General features: G+C 41.5%; 1 protein-coding gene across 3 annotated transcripts in view; it reads right to left on the bottom strand.

Moving 5' to 3' along the window:
• STK11 (serine/threonine kinase 11) overlaps window positions 1–19,483 on the bottom strand; it is a 180,781-nt gene that overhangs the window by 89,434 nt on the left and 71,864 nt on the right. For all 3 annotated transcript variants that reach the window (XM_043990731.1, XM_043990804.1, XM_043990650.1), the window contains exons 3-6: window positions 8,881–8,970; window positions 6,109–6,241; window positions 5,750–5,886; window positions 1,909–2,036 (exon numbers count right to left, since the gene is read on the bottom strand). In XM_043990731.1, the coding sequence (XP_043846666.1) occupies window positions 1,909–2,036; window positions 5,750–5,886; window positions 6,109–6,241; window positions 8,881–8,970 (488 nt within the window). The remainder of the gene's footprint in view (window positions 1–1,908; window positions 2,037–5,749; window positions 5,887–6,108; window positions 6,242–8,880; window positions 8,971–19,483) is intronic.

The raw sequence follows: 19,483 nt of genomic DNA on the forward strand, positions 1-19,483 counted from the left end.
ACTGTTAATAAGGGGATGATAATAATACCATCCATTATCACAGGGTTTTTGTAGAGACCGAGTGAAAATATATTTGTAAAGCACTCAGCACCGTGTCTGACCCACGGTCAGACCCAGGCTTGTCCTTCTCTTTCTCCCTCCTGAGAGTGTCCCTTTCACTCGGCAGAATGCTAAATCACAGAAACAAGGAGAGTTTGGATGGCTAAAAGAAGTTGTTTTTTGCCTCAACCCCAAATCTTCTTTCTACAACTTCCACCCCCTGCTTCTGGTTCTGTCCTCTAGGGCAGGGGTGTCAAACTCAAATAGAAAACCACATATACCATCATCTAGGTTCTACAGTATTTTTTCTTCTTCATTTCCTGATTACATTTGAACCTGATCCTAGCAGGCTGCATGTCTAACCCCTTTGTTCTAGAGTTAAGGAAACAAGACTAAATCCCCTTCTACAACACAGCCCTACAAATACCTGAAGATGCTCATTCCTGCCCCCACCCTCACCCCTTTCAGGTTAACCACCCAAGGCACTTCAAATGGTCCTTGGAGGGGCAGCTAGGTGGCGCAGTGGATAGAGCACCGGCCCTGGAGTCAGGAGTACCTGAGTTCACATCCGGCCTCAGACACTTAACACTTACTAGCTCTGTGACCCTGGGCAAGTCACTTAACCCCTATTGCCTCACTAAAAAAAATTTAAAACAACAACAAAACAAACAAACAAACAAACAAACACCAAAAATCAAATGGTCCTTGGAGGGCATGGTTTTTAGTCTTTTCATGTTCTTTCTAAATATGACATAGCCAGAGAAGGAAACTAATGTTATGGGAAGGGAAGAGATCTGTCCAACATCACTGAGTGAATATGTGCTAGTAGAGCTCTTCCTGCTCTTTTCCAATTCTTTACTCTCCTAACTCTCCTCATTCTGACTGGACCGTTTGAAAAGCCCTTACTTTTGCCTTATGCGATCCCCCTAAGAGGCCAATGAAACCCCCAGCTTAAGTCTAGCTGCCTGCATGACATAAGTGACATGCAAGGCTAGAAATGTCCTCCAGTCTCAAAGAAGGTGACCTAGAGAATGCCTGTCAGCAGGAATGCAACGTCTCTAGAAAAGTTTCTAGATGACCCTAAACGAATTCTCTGCATAAATTCTTCTCTAGAGACCTTTAGGGATTTCTGAAGTAACCAAAGAAAGCACTTGTGCTTTCTGGGATTTGATAAAAGGGCACCTATCATTTGGGTGTATTTGTGATAAGAGGAGAACAAAGGACTAAAAACAGTTGGGTGTGCTGAGCTCAGTGCAAGCTGAAATAGAAAGTCCTGTCACAGCAAGAAGGCGGTAGAAACTGAATGAACTGGATTGGTAACTCTTGGCACCATTTCAGGCAGAAGCCCTGGAAAAGTAGAGGAATTTATAAAGAGCTATTCATGTTCCCTGCCTGTTTGTTCTTCTCAAATTTCCAGGACAGTTCCCTCATTTTTTGAATGTCTGAGCATCAGTGACAAACATTACTTATTACAAGGCTCTCTGGCTTTGTTGGTGTGAGTACTCACACTATGCCTTGGTGAGCAGCCTTCCCAAGTTACTATAGCTAAAAGCATATGTAGCAGCCAACATTCTTCTGCTGTGTCCTTCCACTCTTCTCTAGCCTTGTTCTTAGGCCACAGAACCACAATATGTCACAAGGCCCATCCTCAAAGCCAGAATTTGCACTCCCCTTGGCCTAGCCTTTGAGAATCCTGGGTCACTGCCACATCACAATGAGGCCCTGGAAGAAGGCTTCTGAACAAAGTGGCCAAGTGGAAAAGTCAGTTTCTTCACTCCCAGAGTTGCTTCACTCAAAGTATAGTCAAAGGCTAATATGGTAAGAATAATCCCAGGAGTCCCAAACCACCATTATCTCAGGCCTCCTTACCTTTCAGCAGGTCAGAGAGTGGAGGACCACAATCCCCTGGAATCGTGTAGTCTCCTTTCCCGATGTTTTCAAATAATTTATAGATGTTGTCCCCTTCAAAGGGGTAAAGACCTGTTGTAATGTTGTATCTTGAGTTGGAAGAAAAGAGAGGGAGAAAAACATGAGTTTGCAGGTGAGATCCAAGTACACTCCTTTCACTACCCTAGGATATCCAAAGGTTATTAATATTTTCAGTGTCCTTGGACCCCCTCTTGGAGTCCCGCTTTCTTGGAATAATGTTTTTAAATTCATAATGTAAAACACAAAGGGCTTCAAAAGAAACCAAAAGTAACAAAATACAGCTATCAAAAAAATTCACAGATTTTATGTTAAGAACTCCTGTCCCCACTCACCTCTCTGGCATTTTCTCTAACCAAATGTCTACCTTGTTGCTACAATATTGTTTGCATGAGTGGCTAAGTGGTACAGTCAGGAAGACCTAAGTGAAAATCTAGCCTCTAGCCACACTCTAGTTGTGTGACCCTGGGCAGGTCATTCAATCTCCCTCTGCCTCAGTTCCCTAATCTGTAAAATGGGACTAAAAATAGCAACATTCTCCCAGAGTTACTATAAGGATAAAATATTTGCAAGGACATTGTAAAGCACTTTGCAAGCCTTAAAGTGCTATGTAAATGCCAGCTGCTATTATTTTGCTCATCATCAGTGCCCAGTTCACTGGTCCTGCTCCCACCTCTAATTCAGGTCCTCGTTACTTCTGTGGTATGATTCATGGTTCCATTTATGTGGTTGTTCCCCTCAATGAACCCAAACAAAAGTCATACTTGTTCCGGCTCTTGGACATAGCCTCTTATGGTAGGTATTCTCAACTACACTATCGCCATACTTCTTGAAAGGATCTCCCCCTAGGTTCTTTCTCTCCTAACCCAATCCACCTTACACTGCCCTGACTCCTTCATTTTGCTAATACAACTGTACATAGTTCTAAACGAATAATTCCACAACACAGACTTCAATGACTTCCCAATACTTATCAAATAAAGTTGAGAGACATTTTAGACCTGCATTCAAGGTCCCCAATAAATAACCCTAACCCAACCTCTCCAGTCTTATCTCATATTACTTCCTCTCTCATGAGACAAGCTATAGCAGCTGCCATCAAACCAAATATGTGTCATATTTTCCCAACACATCCATCACCTTTTCTCTACTCACAAGGTTATCAACTCAGTTCAAGTCCTTATTTCCTACACCTACACTATTACAACAGGCTACTAGGAGTTCCCTAGCTCCTAGACTCTCCTCTCTCCAATCCATTCACCACAGAGCTTCCAAAAGAGTCTTTCTATTATAAAACACAGATGTGATGATGTCACTTTCATGCTCAAGAACCTTCAACAGATCCCTAATACCTCTAAAATAAAATATAAACTCCTTTGCTTGGCATTTAAAGCCCTTTACAATATGGGTCAGGTCTACCTTTCAAAACTCAATTTGAATTCTTCCATTTTATTCATTCTATGTTCCAGTCAAATGGGCACACTAGCCATCCCATAAAATCTGTAATCCATCTTGCTGGTCCTGTGCCTTGGCAAGTGGGGTCTGGGCTGCATTTCCTGCTCACCTCCATCTTTAAATCCCCTGGCTTCCTTCAAGACTCAGTTTATGTATTACCTCCAATGGAGAGCCTAGTTATTAGCTCCCTGCATAAAGGAGTGGAGATTTCATTATCTGTTTACATATTGCTCCTCCAAAGCCTTGTATACTGTAGATACTTAATAAATACATGTTGGATTGGACATCTGTTTCTCCTACCTTGAATGCTACCCCTAACTACTTGCTAAAAGTCTAGCCATTCATCAATGAAGCATTCCTTGATTCACACCAGGCAGAATAAACTTCTTCCTAATCTAGTCTCATAGCACTTGCATTCCCCCTATGCATTTAAATATAAATTTTATATACACACACACACACAGATTACATGTTACAATGTATACTTATTTGTTTATATGTATGTATCCATACATGCATTATATTAAAACTTCTAAGAGGTTAAGAATTATGTCTCATTCCTATACTAATTTCTGACTGAACAAAGCATAGTACTTTGAACAATAACACTTGTTGAAAGAATACCTCAATGTTTTTAACCCTTGGGAATACACAGGCAGTGTAAGGTGAGTTCATGAGGGTGCAGTTCCCACTCTCTAAATTTAATCTATGTTTATTCCTCATAACTTTGTTTCTATCACAGTACTCTCCTGGATTCAGTTATGAATAGTTTCTAGAAATGTCAGAGGGTAGGTAGGTGGCTCAGTGGATAGAACACTGGACCTGGAATCAGGAAAATCCAAGTTCAAACCTGGCCTCCAACATTTACTACCTGTGTGACCCTGGGCAAGTCTGCCTTAATCCACTGGAGAAGGAAATGTTAAACGACACCAATAGTTTCAGTAGCAAAGATTCGGTATCTTTGCCAAGAAAATCCCACGGACAGTGTTGGTGTGCTATGATCTGTGGGGTCATGTAGAGTCCAACACGAACGAACAACCAAACAATAAGAACTGTCACTCGGTTCTCTCACAATATCCCATACACAACTCTGAGAAGCCACAATTCCTAGATGTGGCTGAATCACAGTTTGAGGCCTTCAAGGGGACAATTCGGAAGGTAACACACTAGTGTGGACAATCTCCTTGGGTACAGTGGAAAAGGGAACAAGACTTAAAGGCAAAGGACCTAGCTATGACCTTAAGAAAGTTATGTTCCAAAAAACCAAAAACACACACACACAAAAAAAAGAAAGTTATGTTCCCTTTTGTGTAGGAGGAGGGATGATTTCTAAGATTCCTTCTGGCTCTAAATCTGGGTTCCTATGATGCCTCATTTCACACCTTAGTGCCTTATCTGATTCCTTAATTCAGCCCTTGTATAAATGAACCTCAAGTTCCCAGTGATCACAGTTTAACAAGTTGCTGTCACCATCTGAGTTAGTGAATAAAGCAGCCAAGGTTTTTGGGCTACAGACATATTAAACAGTGAGAGATGTGTGGTTCGTTGTCTTGATAAGCATAAGTAGGAGCTGGTTTCTCAGCTGGGAGTGATACATCGATAAGGCTGCTCTAATTGTTTTACTTGTGCTGGCTGGGGAGGATGAAGGCAAACTAGGGCACTCTCAATAGACCATTTTAGGCTTCCAGGCCCACATGCATCACCAGCATTCTATAAACAAGCCAGTAAACTGGACACCTTCGACTTACACTAGCTGAGCCTGGGGATCAAGTGCCTGGGGAAGAGGTGGGGGCAGCTGATATAAAGGCCTGATACAGTGTAGCTGTCCTTTGAATATAACACCTTACAAAAGGGACCCTTGTCCCTTCATCAGCAAAATCCCACCTTCTCCCAAAAGTGTGCAGGGTTACCTTGGGCAAGTATGTCCCTTCGCCTTTTTTGGGCCTCAATTTGGCTTTTGTTAAGCAACTGAACTTGATTTCTAAGGTTCTTTAGCCTCTATATTTGAAAAGCACTATTAATTTAACATTCTAAATCTAGCTCCTCACAGTCCATGAGATCTCCCAGAACACACTCCTGAAGGTATTCCACCCAGCCCTACCAACCTCCTCTGAGGCACAAAGTTGAGAGATCATTGCCTGTCAATTTTCCTAACAGAAACAGCTTGACGGGTTCCTGAACTCAACATCTGGGCTGAAAGGACCCTCCAAGGGCATGTGATCCACCTTCTCAGTGCAGGAAACCCCTCTAACAGCATTCCTTGAAGGCTATCATGCAGCCCCTGTTGGAAAACTTCTGCTATTTGGATGATGGGAACTTAGTCACTTACAGTGTGACCCCAGCTGACCAAATGTCCACTTTAAAGCCTGAAAAGGTGTCTAAGCCATTGGCTATTTCTGGTGGCTGGAATGCTGGTGACCCTTGGCTCGTTCTGCATGTATCATCTTCTGCGAAAGGATGCAATGCCTATACCAGAAAAGCAAAAGAAGAAATCAGTTCCTTACAAATTAACATGGTCCTGCTATACCACATTTACAAATGTCAGAAGAAAAGGGCCACTTTCAATGAAGATAGTTCTGGGGGCAGCAGGTCAAAAAGAAACACGCGCGTGCATGCACACACACACACACACACACACACACACACACACGCACACACATGCACACGCATGAGTGAGCACTCTCTTACCTCTGCTACTCCTAAGTCAGATATTTTTAGCGTCCCGTTGGTTGTAAGCAGCAGATTCCCTGGTTTTATATCTTTGTGGACAATTCCTTGGCTATGCAAATATTCTAACCCATCTATAAGCTGGCAAAAGTACCTGCAGAGAATGCAAAGCACAGAAAGAATACAAGGGCATCAGGGAAATGACATCCATTCAGATCAAGGTTGAACAGACCCATTTGGTTCCCAAGCTTGGCTTTGATGAAAATCAGCTGGGCCACCTTAAGATAGCAAATGCTCATGGACTGTGAATTAAGAGACTTAGGTTTTAGTCCTACTTCTGCAACTAACTCTCTGTGTGACCTTAGGTAAGTCCCTCAGATTCTTTAGCTGTAAAATGAAGGGCTTGGACTGACAGAACTTTAAGGTTTCTTTCAGTTTAAAAATTCTACAAATCTATAAGCTCTCGCTGAATGAGGGGACTGACCCTGATGATCTGGAAGATCCTTCTCAGCTCTGATGTTCTATGTCCTATAGCCCTAGAATTTCTAGTGCCCACACTAGATGGCTATAAAATGAGTGGTAGGAGGAGGCTAGGCTAATATTGCTTTGCTCATTAAAAAAAAATTTAAATGGTACATACTCATTTTGCTACTTTCAACTTTGGCTCTGGTAAGTACAAAGGAAAATAAAATCTAAATATTTAAGCACCTCCATTCCCCCTTCTATGCCAAATATGCTTAAAGGATTCTGCCTAACTGCAAGCCCCATGGCTTGGTTACTATCCTCTCCTTGTATAACTTAAGGACACTAGAAAAGTATGAGAGAGAGAGAGAGAGAGAGAGAGAATGAATATAAACATTAGTTTAGTCACTTAGGGTTCTAAGGACCAGCAATAAATTAAGTAGGGTTATAGTAAAAAACAAAAAAGGGCTGTAGTGAATAAAACTGGCCTAGGTTCTATGGTTGATAATTTCTTGGGAATGCAAATTCCACTGTTGGCCATTTTCTCCTTGGGCACACTGACTTTCTAGGGGCCAAAGTTTTCTCCATAGCTCAGCCAGCACTTCCCTGGCAAAACCTAAGGACATGATTCACCTGTCAAGGGGCTCTGAAGAAACTCAGGTGGCTCTAGTCCAGCTTCCCACAGTGAGTCACAGCAAGTTGCCTCAAAACTTCACCAACTCCCTTGTCAGAGGAATAGGACGGTACCAGGGAGGGGCCAGTGTTGGGGATGCTGCTGTAAACTACAGAACAGGAGGCTTTCCTGGAGGGCAGGTTAGTGTTAGTCCTACATCAACCATCAATTTCTTGAACCAAGACAGAAACAGGCAGGACTGGTCATGCTTGGAAAGGCTGTGTTTGCTTCAACTCTTTCAGGACTTCATTTCCCAGAAGTCAGAATCCTGGACGAAGGCTTGGTTGATAGCCCCAGAGAATGCAGAAGTAGGACTACAAGTCAACAGGCTTTTGTTCCCCAGGAGGAGAAAAGGAAGTATCTCCTGTCTTTTAACATTTCCCCCCAAACAACTGCCCTTTCTCCCCAGCCATGTGCCTATGATCACCTTCCTTTGCTTCTGCACAAAATTAAAGGAAACTGGTGGTTTTCCCCTTCAAATTGTGCTAAAGGCCAAGGATGTCAAGGATCAAGGTTGCAGAAGACCATTAGGAGAAAAGGGGCACACATGTGGCCAGTGTAATCCAGTAGGCTCTGGAGCAAAGTTGGGGAGAGCAAAGGAACTGTGTGTGCTATAATCTTGTGTCCAAGTTGAATCCTTCTGGTGCCTTTCCTCCAGTCAAAAGGTCGGCATTGCATCAGCAAGACTCTTAAATCCCTAAGAGCTGCTGCCTGAGCTGAAGGTCTTGATGGAAATATTTCCTTTTATTCTGTTTTTGTTTTTGTTGGGTTTTTTGGTGAGGCATTTGGGGTTAAGTGACTTGCCCAAGGTCACACAGCTAGTTTTTAGTGTCAAGTGTCTGAGGCTGGATTTGAACTCAGGTCCTCCTGAATCCAAGGCCAGTGCTTTATCCACTGCGCCACCTAGCTGCCTCTCCTTTTATTCTGGATTACTGTAGCTACATGAAGAAACATCAGAGAAGGAAAGTCCCATCTGTTGTCAGGATGAAGTTTTTCTTTGCCCTACCAAGAGAGGCTAGTACATGGGGTAAACTTGGTAGGGGAGATGGCTCTTCAATAAGCCAATAATTTCTATCCCCATCCCTTGACAGAGATAGAACACATATACAGTAAGGAGTAGAACAACTGAAATCATATAGTAAAGCCACTTCATTTTACAGATGTGGAAACTGAGGCTTAACTGACTTGCCTAAGACACAGCTATTTGGTGGCAGAGCTAGGACTCAAATTTGGGTCCTGATTCTAAGCAGTCCAGAATCCCAGTGCTCTTTCCACTACATCACATAAAAAGCAACATAGTCAGAATATGAGGACAAATAGACACAAGTAGAGGCCTTGGGAGAATCCACAGTAATGGATTAAAAGCTTGGATCCTAAAGTCTTCACTACTTATAAAACCACAGAAGATATACTAATAGACAAAGAATATATATTTTACACATATATGGAGCCCTGGCCCCAGGACAGTAATGGAGAGATGGTCTTGCTTGAAGGAACTCCCTATTCCTACTATGTATAGTCAGATCAGAGTGTGCTGCTTGGGGATTTGGTCTTCAAGAGGCCTCGCTGACATAGGCCAAAGTCAAGCTAATTCAGGAAAATGTTATCAACTGAAGATATGGAGGTAGGAGGAATAGAGGGACTGAAATCAGACTTACCCGTGAGCCTGAAAGACTGGAAATCTTTTCTCTGGAACGCTGTCCAGCATCTCCTGCATCCCACACACACAGTACTCCATCACCATATACGTGGGGACATGGTTAAAGAAAACAAAGGGGCAAAGATCAAATCAACCCCAGGCAGGCAGCTTGTGACTGGTACAATACCTAGGCTGTAAGTAGCTGAAGGGAACAGTGGTATGTTTCCATTCCAAGGACTACGAAGGGGCAATGAATAGTTGCTTTTACACTAAGCTCTCAGAAATCTCTATTCACATTTCTTTAATCTAATTAAAGAAAACAGTTAAGTGTTCCCATCCGCTGCAGCTTCTTTCAAGAATGCATCCCTCCTAAGTATTGCTGTCTTCTCTCAATCAAATCAAGTCCCTCCAACATGGAAAAACCTTCCCTTAAGCTCTCCAGCCTATCCAGATACTATCAGTAGCTCCCCTTCACTGCTAAGCTCCTGGAGAAAGCTGTTCCATGTCATCTCTACTGAATCTTTCAACCACATGCAATTATCTACACACGCACTCTAAGGACTCTGCTCCAACGTCATCGGTGACCTCCTAAGTACCAAACCTAAGCAAGCAGCATTTACCATGTGCTTATTATGTGAGTGGTGCTAAGTGCTGGGGACATAAAACAACAACCTGTTACCCCCTTTGTGGGCATTATTTCTGCAACTTCTGATTACTCCCTCCTACTAGATACTTTCTTCCTGCATTCAACATAAGAGCCATCTCTGTCCCTTTCCTTGGCCCCTCATCTTCTTCCCAAACCCTTAATGTTGGTATTCTCCAAAGGACTTGCCCTTGGTGCCTTTGTCTCTACATGCTGTCCCCCTACACCAAGTCAGATGCCAATGCCTAACTGTGGCATCCGGGTACCATGAGTTTTCTAGAAACTCTTCTACAGACGGTCTGCTTTCTAAGAAGAAGCCTGGTTAAGCCCACAGAGGCTCATCAACAATACATCAGCCACTTGGGGATAAATTCTTTGGACAGCACAACCTGTGGAAGAAAGAAAAAAACAAAGTCCTATGCAAGCCATTTCTGCTTCTGCAGTGACAATAGCAGAAAGGAGAACCAGAGTTTCTAGAGGTTTTTTCGAATATTTTTAGAAATAATAATACTACAGGAGGAACTGAATTATGTTCATCTTGATGCTCTCTCCATAAAAGAAAGAACACCAAAGGAAGTTCATACAATTAAATAGAAAACACGGTTCCCAGATTCTCCATGAAAAAGTTAGTTTTATAGTGCATAGAAGGTAAAAGAAATATGTCACTTTACCAGACATCAGAACCTCATCTTGCCACACTCAGAAGCATTTGCAAAATGTTCAACATCTGTTGCAGATGATGAAGTAAAGAAATTCTACAAAGAACTTGCTAAGTCCTTCTAAGTTAATTAACATAAAATTAAAGTTGAAAAAAGAGGAGGAAAACAAAAGTAAGTTGGGAAATATGAATCAGGAATAAGAAACTAAATTTGAAAGTTTGTTGATCACACAAAAGCCTGCTATCTATATGTCATGAATGTTCTCTTCAAGAAAAGTATTTAGAGGCAATTCACATGATAAAGAGAAAACAACTTTAAGTCATTCCTAAATCATCTATGCACAATCAGACCATGGACTAAACTTGTTACAGAAAATGTCAAAATGAAATACAGAGGGGGCAGCTAGGTGGCGCAGTGGATAGAGCACCGGCCCTGGAGTCAGGAGGACCTGAGTTCAAATCCGGCCTCAGACACTTAACACTTACTAGCTGTGTGACCCTGGGCAAGTCACTTAACCCCAATTGTCTTACCAAAAAACCCCCCACAACAACAACAACAAAACACACAAAAACAAACAAACGAACAAAATACAGAGCTAGGATTTTTTTTTGTTTCCCTTCCATGCTATTCCCTTCCCCATGATATTTATTCTATTATCCATCTTCTTTCATCCTATCACTCTTCAAAAGGGATTTGCTTCTGTCTGTTCCCTCCCCTACTCTGCCCTTCCTTCTTTTGCCCCTCTCTCTTTATCCCCTTCCCCTCCTATTTTCCTGCAGGGTTAGAGAGATTACTCCACCCAATTGACTGTGTACATTATTCCTTCCTTGAGCCAATTCTAATGAGATTGAGGTCTTTGAGCCAATTCTGAGGAGTATTAGGCTCATTTACTGCCCAGATTAAATAGATTACTCCACCCAGTTGGGTGTGTGTGTTAGTCCCTCCTAGAGGCAGCTCTGATAAGTTTAAGGTCTTTGAACCTTTTCTGATGATTGGAAAATTCATTTACTGCCCTGCTCCTCTCCCATCTCTTCCCTCCACTCCATAAACTGTTTTCTGTTTCTTTCATGTAGGATTTCACCTCTGCCCGCCCTCCTCCCCCAGTGCATTCCCCTCACCCCTCAATTTAACCCTAAAGATGTCATCATCTAGCTAGGTGACACAATGGACAAAGCATCACCCATGGACCCAAGGGGATCCCAGCCAAAACCTGGCCTCAGACACAAGACAGTCACCCACTGTATGACCTCAGGTATGTCCTCCAACTCCAATTTTTTATAGTTCTCTTAGGGTTTTGTATTTGAAAGTCAAATTTGCCATTCAGTTCACATCTTTTCATCAAAATACCTGAAAGTCCTCTTTTTCATTAAAGTCCCATTTTTTCCTCTGAAAGATTATGCTGAGTTTTGCTGGCTAGGTGATTCTTGGTTCTAACCCCAATTCCTTTGCCCTCTGGAATATCATATTCCATGACCTCTGGTCCTTTAATGTAGAAGCTGCTAGATCTTGTGCTATACTGACTGGTACTCCACAGTACTTGAATTCTTTCTTTTTGGCAGCTTGCAATATTTTCTCCTTGACCTGAGAGCTCTGGAATTTGGCTATAATATTCTTAGGAGTTTTCCTTTTGGGATCTCTTTCTGGAGGTGATCAGTGAATTCTTTCAATTTCTATTTTAGCTTCTGCTTCTAGAATTTCAGGGCAATTTTCCCTGAGAATATCTTGGAAGATGATGTCTAAGCTCTTTCCTTGATCATGGTTTTCAGGTAGACCAATAATTTTCAAATTATCTCTCCTGGACCTATTTTCCAGGTCAGCAGTTTTTCCCAGAAGATATTTCACATTGCCCTCTATTTTTTTATTATTTGGATTTGCTTATTGTGTCTTGGTTTCTCATAAAGTCACTGGCTTCCATTTGTTCAATCCTCATTCTTAGGCAATTATTTTCATCAGAGAGCTTTTCCAGTTGCCTTTTCAAGCTGTTGACTTTTTTCTCATGTCTTTCCTGAATCACCCTCATTTCTCTTTCCATTTTTTCCTCTACCTCTCTAACTTTATCTTCAAAGTCCTTTTTGAGCACCTCTATGGCCTGAGACCAATTTGTATTTTTCTTGGAAGCTTTAGATATAGGGGCCCTGATGTTGACATCTTCCTCTGAGGGTGCACCTCTATCTTCCTTGTCACTAAAGAAACTTTCTATGGTCCTCACCTTTCTCTGTCTGCTCATCCTGCCTTTCTTTTACTTGACTTTTAGCTCCTTAAAGTGGGGCATTGTTTCCAGGCTTCAGTATCCCAAGCTTCAGAAGTCCCAGGTGGTATGATTTAAGGAGGATCAGGTTCTTCACTTGCCTGGCCTGTTCTCTGGTCCTTAGATGACCCCAGACCAACTAGCTAATCAACCAGCTTTGTGTGTTGTGGTTGTTAGCTCTGACTAGCCTGTGCCCCTCCCTCACCTGGGCCACTGCTGCTCAAGCCTACCTCCTGGTTCTCAGCAGGGGTGGAAAACCCAAGTTCTGCCTCAGCACCAGTAGAGACCCCTGTAGTCTCCCCCCTGCCCAGGGCTCAGCCCTCTCACCAGACTGTGAGCTTAGTTCTAGACGACACTGGTGCTTCAGCTGATTCAGAGGCTCTGGGGGTCTCCTTCTCTGGTGAGGCCTTCCTGGGACTGGATCTGTGTCAGGGTGACTGTGGGGTTTGGCTCGACTCCTGTATCAGCTCAGCAGCTCCCTCCTTCTGACCTTCCAAACTGTTCTTGGTTAGAAGAAGATTTCAGCACATTCTTCTGTGAGTTTTGCTGCTCCAGACATTTTCCTATGGCATTATTTGGATGGTTTTTGGAGTGGTTGTGTCATGAGTTCGAGAGCTCACTGTCTTTCCTCCACCATCTTGGCTCCGCCCCCCAGAGCTAGAATTTTTAAAGGGGGGGGGGCCAGCAGGGCACACATGTTGAGAAAGGTAGTTACTCCACTGGACCTGTGATTTCACCAATGTTGCTGTTTGCTACAATGATGCAGATGACAACATATCTGAATCTGCCCATCCTATGTGACTCTTAGCCACCTCTTCCTATAAGTTCACCAGAGCAGGTCCATCTAATCTGCTGGGACATCCCTCATTTTCTTAGTACTAATACTGTGAAGATACCCAAAACCTTTGTTGATCACATGGCTCACTCATAGCAACCATATACCTCTCCATTTCCCTCCAAGTGAAAAAGAAAATGAGTATTACTCAAAGGAAATGGAGAGGCACACAGTGGGTTTGAATAAGGAGTTATTAAACAAAACTGACGGAAAGGGTGTCAGAGAAGAATATGACTGACAAGGATGGTAGGTGGATCACATGACACTATGAAATAAACAGTGGATAGCCTGTATGCCAAAGGCAATCCAGTCCACTCTCCTCCTCGGGTTTAGTGGACTGGATTGCCACTTTGTTTTAGTCTTTGTTTCATAGCTTGCCATAGCCAAAGAATACATCTCCAAGTAGCAAATCTACTGGTGAAAAAGATAGGCCATGCAATTCTAACAACTTCCACTTGACCTTATTTTAAAATGTTTTTTTTGATTGTTTTCTCTCACAACTAGCTAATATGGGAATTTTTCCATGACAACTCATATGTAACTTATTTTGAATTGTTGAGTTCTTGTGGGTCGGGGGTGGGAATGGAGGGGGGAAGAGAAATTGGAACACAAAGTTTTAAAAATATTGATGTTAAAATTTTGTTTTTACATATATTTTGGAAAATAAAATTCTATTTTAAAAAAATGCCATCAATGCCAAAAATGAGAAAAGGATACAGGAAAGCATCAATTAAAATAATTTCTTACAGAAGTTTACTGGATCAGAATCAGTTGCCATAATGAGGAGACCCACAGAGCTGAGAAACTACCTTAGCCAGAAATCACTTGATTTCTCTGAGAGTTATGGCAATCAGGAGCAACCCCAGTTTGGGATATAAAGTCACTTGAGAAATCTTCACTGGAGAATTGTGGAATATCTTAAGTTGTAATGCCTCATAAAACACTGAAAAGATGCTGAAGGAAAAACAAATTTAAAGAAAGCCTGGCAAGAGGCCCAAATAAGCAAAGTTATCCCAAAGTCATTTAAGTAGGACCAAGTTGGGCATAAGAGGGAAATAAATGCTCACCAGAGGTGTTTGGCTTTCTCATGGGTGGATCCAGTATAGAGGATCCAAGTCGAAGAGGGTTCCCTATACATGGGAAAGTCATTCAAAGAAACCTCTTTCCAGAGGGCATATTTTGCTTCTTGCATCAAGCCCAAAACACTGCAAAGATTTATAATCATTCAGGAGAGTTTGCTTTATCTATGCCAGGAAAAAAACAGTTATTGAAGGATACCTATGTCTCCAATTTAAGATATTCCAGTAGATGGACAAATTAACAGATAGCTAGGACAGACACTACAAATAGATATGGATCCAAGCCCAGAAATGAACAGGAGGGACAGCCAGTTGGCGCAGTGGATAGAGCACCGGCCCTGGAGTCCTGGAGAACCTGAGTTCAAATCTGGCCTCAGACACTTAACACTTACTAGCTGTGTGACCCTGGGCAAGTCACTTAACCCCAATTGCCTCACTTTAAAAAAAAAAAAGAAAAAGAAAGAAATGAACAGGAAATGAAAAGTATGTTGCATTGCCTTTGATTAAGTTCACAGTTCTTTCTCCCTCTTTTTAAAAAAGAATTATTGACTTTATGGCAGAAAAATAATATCTATAAAGAAACTGTTACTTGTCAAGTATTAAGCAAGCATTAAAAATTAATCCCCCCCCCAATTAATCCCAAGCAAAACCAGGTTCAACATCTGGAATAATAACTAATACAAATGGTAAAATATGTCCAAATTTTTAAAAGGAAAAATGAATTATTAGTTAAGAGATAGCAATAACATATACTCCTATGTTAAAAAGATCCAGAATTTCTCTCTGTCGCAATTCTTTTATCTAAAGGAAACCAAGACCACATTGTTCTAATTTTTCACAGTTCTTTCAATGAACATAAGCTGCACCCTGAAACAAAGGCCCACATTTTTAATACTAATATTTTTCTGCTGATGACAGCTATAAATCATAGAATACTACAGTCCAATGGTTCTCAAAGTGAGGCTCAGGGAACCCTGGAGACTCCTGAGAGACTTTCTGGAGTTCCACAAGGTCAAAGATATTTTCATAACAATACTAAGATGTTTTAATTTCTTTTTTTTTTTAGACTTTTAAGCATTTATTAAGGAGAATAAGAATTTGGTAAAGAGAGAGAGAAAGGCCTACATTCATCTATCTATTAAAGGAAGAGAGCATTTCTAGCTACCTTCTCCACCGGAGTCCTCAGGAAAGAGCTTTTTTTTTTTTTTTTTTTTGGTGAGGCAGTTGGAGTTAAATGACTTGCCCAGGGTCACACAGTAAGTATTAAGTGTCTGAGTTCATATTTGAACTCAGGTCCTCCTGACTCCAGGGCCAGTGCTCTATCCACTGCGCCACCTAGCTGCCCCTTTAATTTCTAATTTAGAAAATATCAAAAGATAGGACCTATGTTAACAAAAAGCTCTTTGGAGGGTCCTCAATATATTTTAAGAGTATAAAGGAAGGAAGGAAACAAGCATTTATTAAGCACCTACTATCTGCCAAGCACTATGCTAAGTGTTTTACAAATATTTTCTCATTTCAACTTCACAACAACTCTGGGAGACAGGTTTTACAATGAAGAGGCTGTGGCAGACAAAAGATAAGTGACTTGCTCGGCTGTGCTTAGACATAACTATTAAGTGTCTGAGCCCATATTTGAACTCAGGTCTTCCTTGCTACTGGACCAATGCAACTACATCAACTACGTCCTGAGCCCCAAAAGTTTAAGAATCACTGCTATAGATTCCAAAGAACTGAGAGTGAGGATCAATCAAAGACCAGTGGAAAACTCTATGGTGAGTGTGAGCAGGCTGCAACACATCACAAACAAGTTATTTTGCTGAAGTGGTATAACATATGTAACTCCCAAAAAGTAAGACTGAAAAAAACACCCAAGGACTAATGAATGACATAGGAAAGCAAGGTATTTCTGGAGGATAGTTCACATGCTCTATTAGCAACCATGTGATGTCAGAAAATAAAGAAATGTCTCCAGAACATTGAGTGGACCCTCAGTGGTCAAGGGCCCAAATGAAAATCGCACAGGATGGGCAGGCCTGGATGGATTGTGTTTTCATTATTGGAGAGAATACCACCCTATATGAGAACCTGGATCCATTAAAATAGTGTCTCCCTTGGCAATCTTATTCATTTCCTCTGCTTCAACAAAGTATTTCTTCAGCCCTGACCTTTTCTTTTGCACTCCAGATTTTCATTTCCACCTAGATATCCCATTAGTGCCTCAAATTCTTTTTATCTGAAACCAAGCTCATCTTCTATATATCTGGTTTGGCTCCAGTCAGTTCAGTAGTAGAATAACTTCACCCTGGAACTAACTCTTTGGCATCCCTGTAGAATAGGTATCCAATCCCTCCTCAAGATACTTCTAATGACAAAGACACACTTCCTTTCTCCACAAAGTCCATTCTATTGTTGAGAAGTTTGGTTAGAAAATTCTTGCTTTTGGCAGGGCAGCTAGGTAGTGCAGTGGATAAAGCACTGGCCCTGGATTCAGGAGGACCTAAGTTCAAATCCGACCTCAGACACTTGACATTCACTAGCTGCATGCCCCTGGGCAAGTCCACTTAACTAACCCTCATTGCCCAGCCAAAAAAAAAAAAAAAACTTGCTTATACTGAGTTAAAATCTGCCTCCTTACAACTTCCATGTACCCATGTTAGTTCTGTGCAAAGGTATGGAAATAAGAGATGAAATATTTTGAGAAACAGCAAGAGGGCTTTCAGTTTCACTGCAATATAACGTATGAAGGAGAGTATGTGTATAAAAGCTAGAAAGGTAGGTAGGAGGCAGGCTGTGAAGGGCATGAAGAAAATTAGTTTTCTTTGTCAAAATGTGGATTCAACCTGGACAGGGAGAACATAACGCATCAATAAGACATATGGAAACAAAGAAGGGTGGTCAAAGGGGGAAAAACTAAATTTGAATCAATTATAATTTTAAAAACTACAATGTGGTGCCCCAAACTGAACACCGTATTCCAGATGGAGTCTGACCATGGTGAGCTGAACTAAAGAGGCATATGCTTCTTTTGAAAGCCATGCTGAAAAATGCACACATTCCTTCTATTTCAATTCAGGTGAGGACTCAGGGAGCCAAAAACAGCCAGCTTCAATGAGAGAGCAGCACAGCAAAGCCAGAGATCAGAACTATTTTCCTTGGATTAGAAGGAAAACACAGACAGTTCCAATTTCTTCCTTGTAGCAAAAATCAACTGTTAGTATCTCAAAGCAGGAGATTGGCTTAGTGGACGGTCTTAGTAGTATGTCTTTATGAAGGTCCTGTCTGAAAAACCTGGAAAGACTTATATGAACTCATGCAAAGTAAAGTGAACAGAACCACAGTAAGAGCAATGCTGTATGATAATCAACTGTGAATGACTTCGTTATTCCCAGCAAAACAATGATCCAAGACGATTCTGAAGGACTTAGGATGAAAAATGCTATCCATCTCCAGAGAAAGAACTGATGGGATCTGAATAGAGATCAAAGCATACTTTTACATTTTTCTTTATTTTTCTTGGGGTTTTTTTGGTCTGTTCTCTTTTGCAACATGGGTAAATATGTAAATGTTTTGCATGACTGCCCATGTATAATTTATAGCAAATTGCTTGCCTTCTCAAGGGGGAGGAGTTGTGAAGAGAGGAGAGAATTTAGAACTCAAAATTTTACAAAATGAATGTTAGAAATTGTTTTTACATGTAATGGAGGAAAAAATAAAAGAAAAGAAACAGAAATAAATTAAAAACAAAAAGCAATGGTCCTGTTTACTTGTTATTGTTTAGACCCACATCCCTGTAAAATAGCAGATGAACAAATTACATAATTGAGCTGAGGATGCCTTGCAGATAGCACACCTGCCAAAATGTGTTGCCCCAGTCATCAAGCAATAAGTAACATCTACTGTGCCCAAGCCTGTCCTGTCACTTGGAAATGTCTACTGACAAAACATAGAAAACACTATCGCTTCCCTTCATTAAGCTTTTTTTATGAGAATTACACCCCCGTGAAGGCTATAAGCCAGATAGTATTTTCCTCTTAACTCAGAACACCAAATCCACAGGTAGTTCCATTTCAGAGATATGAAAGTAGAAGGAATCTCAGGCCCTCTAATTAAACTCACTCCTCTTAAAGATCAAGAAACTCTAGTGGGATCAAAGGCCCAGAAAGGTTAAGTAACTGTCATTCAGGTAGAAGGAGAGCCAGGACTCAAGCCCCAGTCCTTCCAATCCAAGGTTGTTCCTTAGGCCTAGAATGCCTTCCCCCATCCCCTCTTTTCTTGATGAACTCCTATCTGTCCTTTAAGGCTTGCACCAAAGCTAGGGAGAAGGATTCCTGCTCAGGCCACATGTGCAGTCCCCCAGGGTCCAGCACAGTGCTCTGCCCAAAAAAAGGATGTGCTGAAATGAACTAAATGACCGGCCTACAATCACCTCCTAGGTCAGTGAGCCTGGGCACAGGTTGGGGATGAATGCAGAGGATAAAAGTATGTATGGAAGTCATCATTATTAAGAAGGAACAGAGTACTTTATGTGGACAGATATAAATTACTGAAGAAGAAAAAAAAACAACAGGCTGTGCCTAAGGAAAACCAGCTGTCTTGCTGGTATGAAGTTTCTTTGTCAGGATTCTGCTACAAGTTTTGGATGTTCCAGACAAACTGGCTCCAGGCAGTAGAAAAGAACTCCTAGACTAGCTGACACTCCTCCAGTCTTTTTCCTCTCCATTTCACTCTTTTTTTTGTTCTTGTTTTTGTTTTTTGGTGGGGCAATTGGTGCCAAGTGACTTGCCCAGGGTCGCAGAGCTAGCAAGTGTCAAGTGTCTGAGGTTAAATTTGAACTCATGTCCTCCTGAATTCAAGGCCAGTGCTTCATCCACTGCGCCACCTAGCTGCCCCTCCATTCTTGATGTGGTCATGAAGTAATTTCCCTCAGGGTCAATCCACACCAATGCTCAAAAGTTGATCATGGCTCCCTATTGCCCACAAAATAAAATACAAACTCCCAAACTCCTGAATACACTTGTGTGTACTCAGAATCCAGAATGGATGGCTTCACTTAAATGCTAATTCATTCATTTACATTAAGCACTTACTCTTTACCTTATAAATTTTGTTAAAATCCTTTTCTCCCCTACAAGTCTGGTGTCACCTCATATGAAAT

Source organism: Dromiciops gliroides, chromosome 1 (genome assembly GCF_019393635.1).
Source record: "Dromiciops gliroides isolate mDroGli1 chromosome 1, mDroGli1.pri, whole genome shotgun sequence".
In the NCBI taxonomy this organism is placed as follows: domain Eukaryota; kingdom Metazoa; phylum Chordata; class Mammalia; order Microbiotheria; family Microbiotheriidae; genus Dromiciops; species Dromiciops gliroides.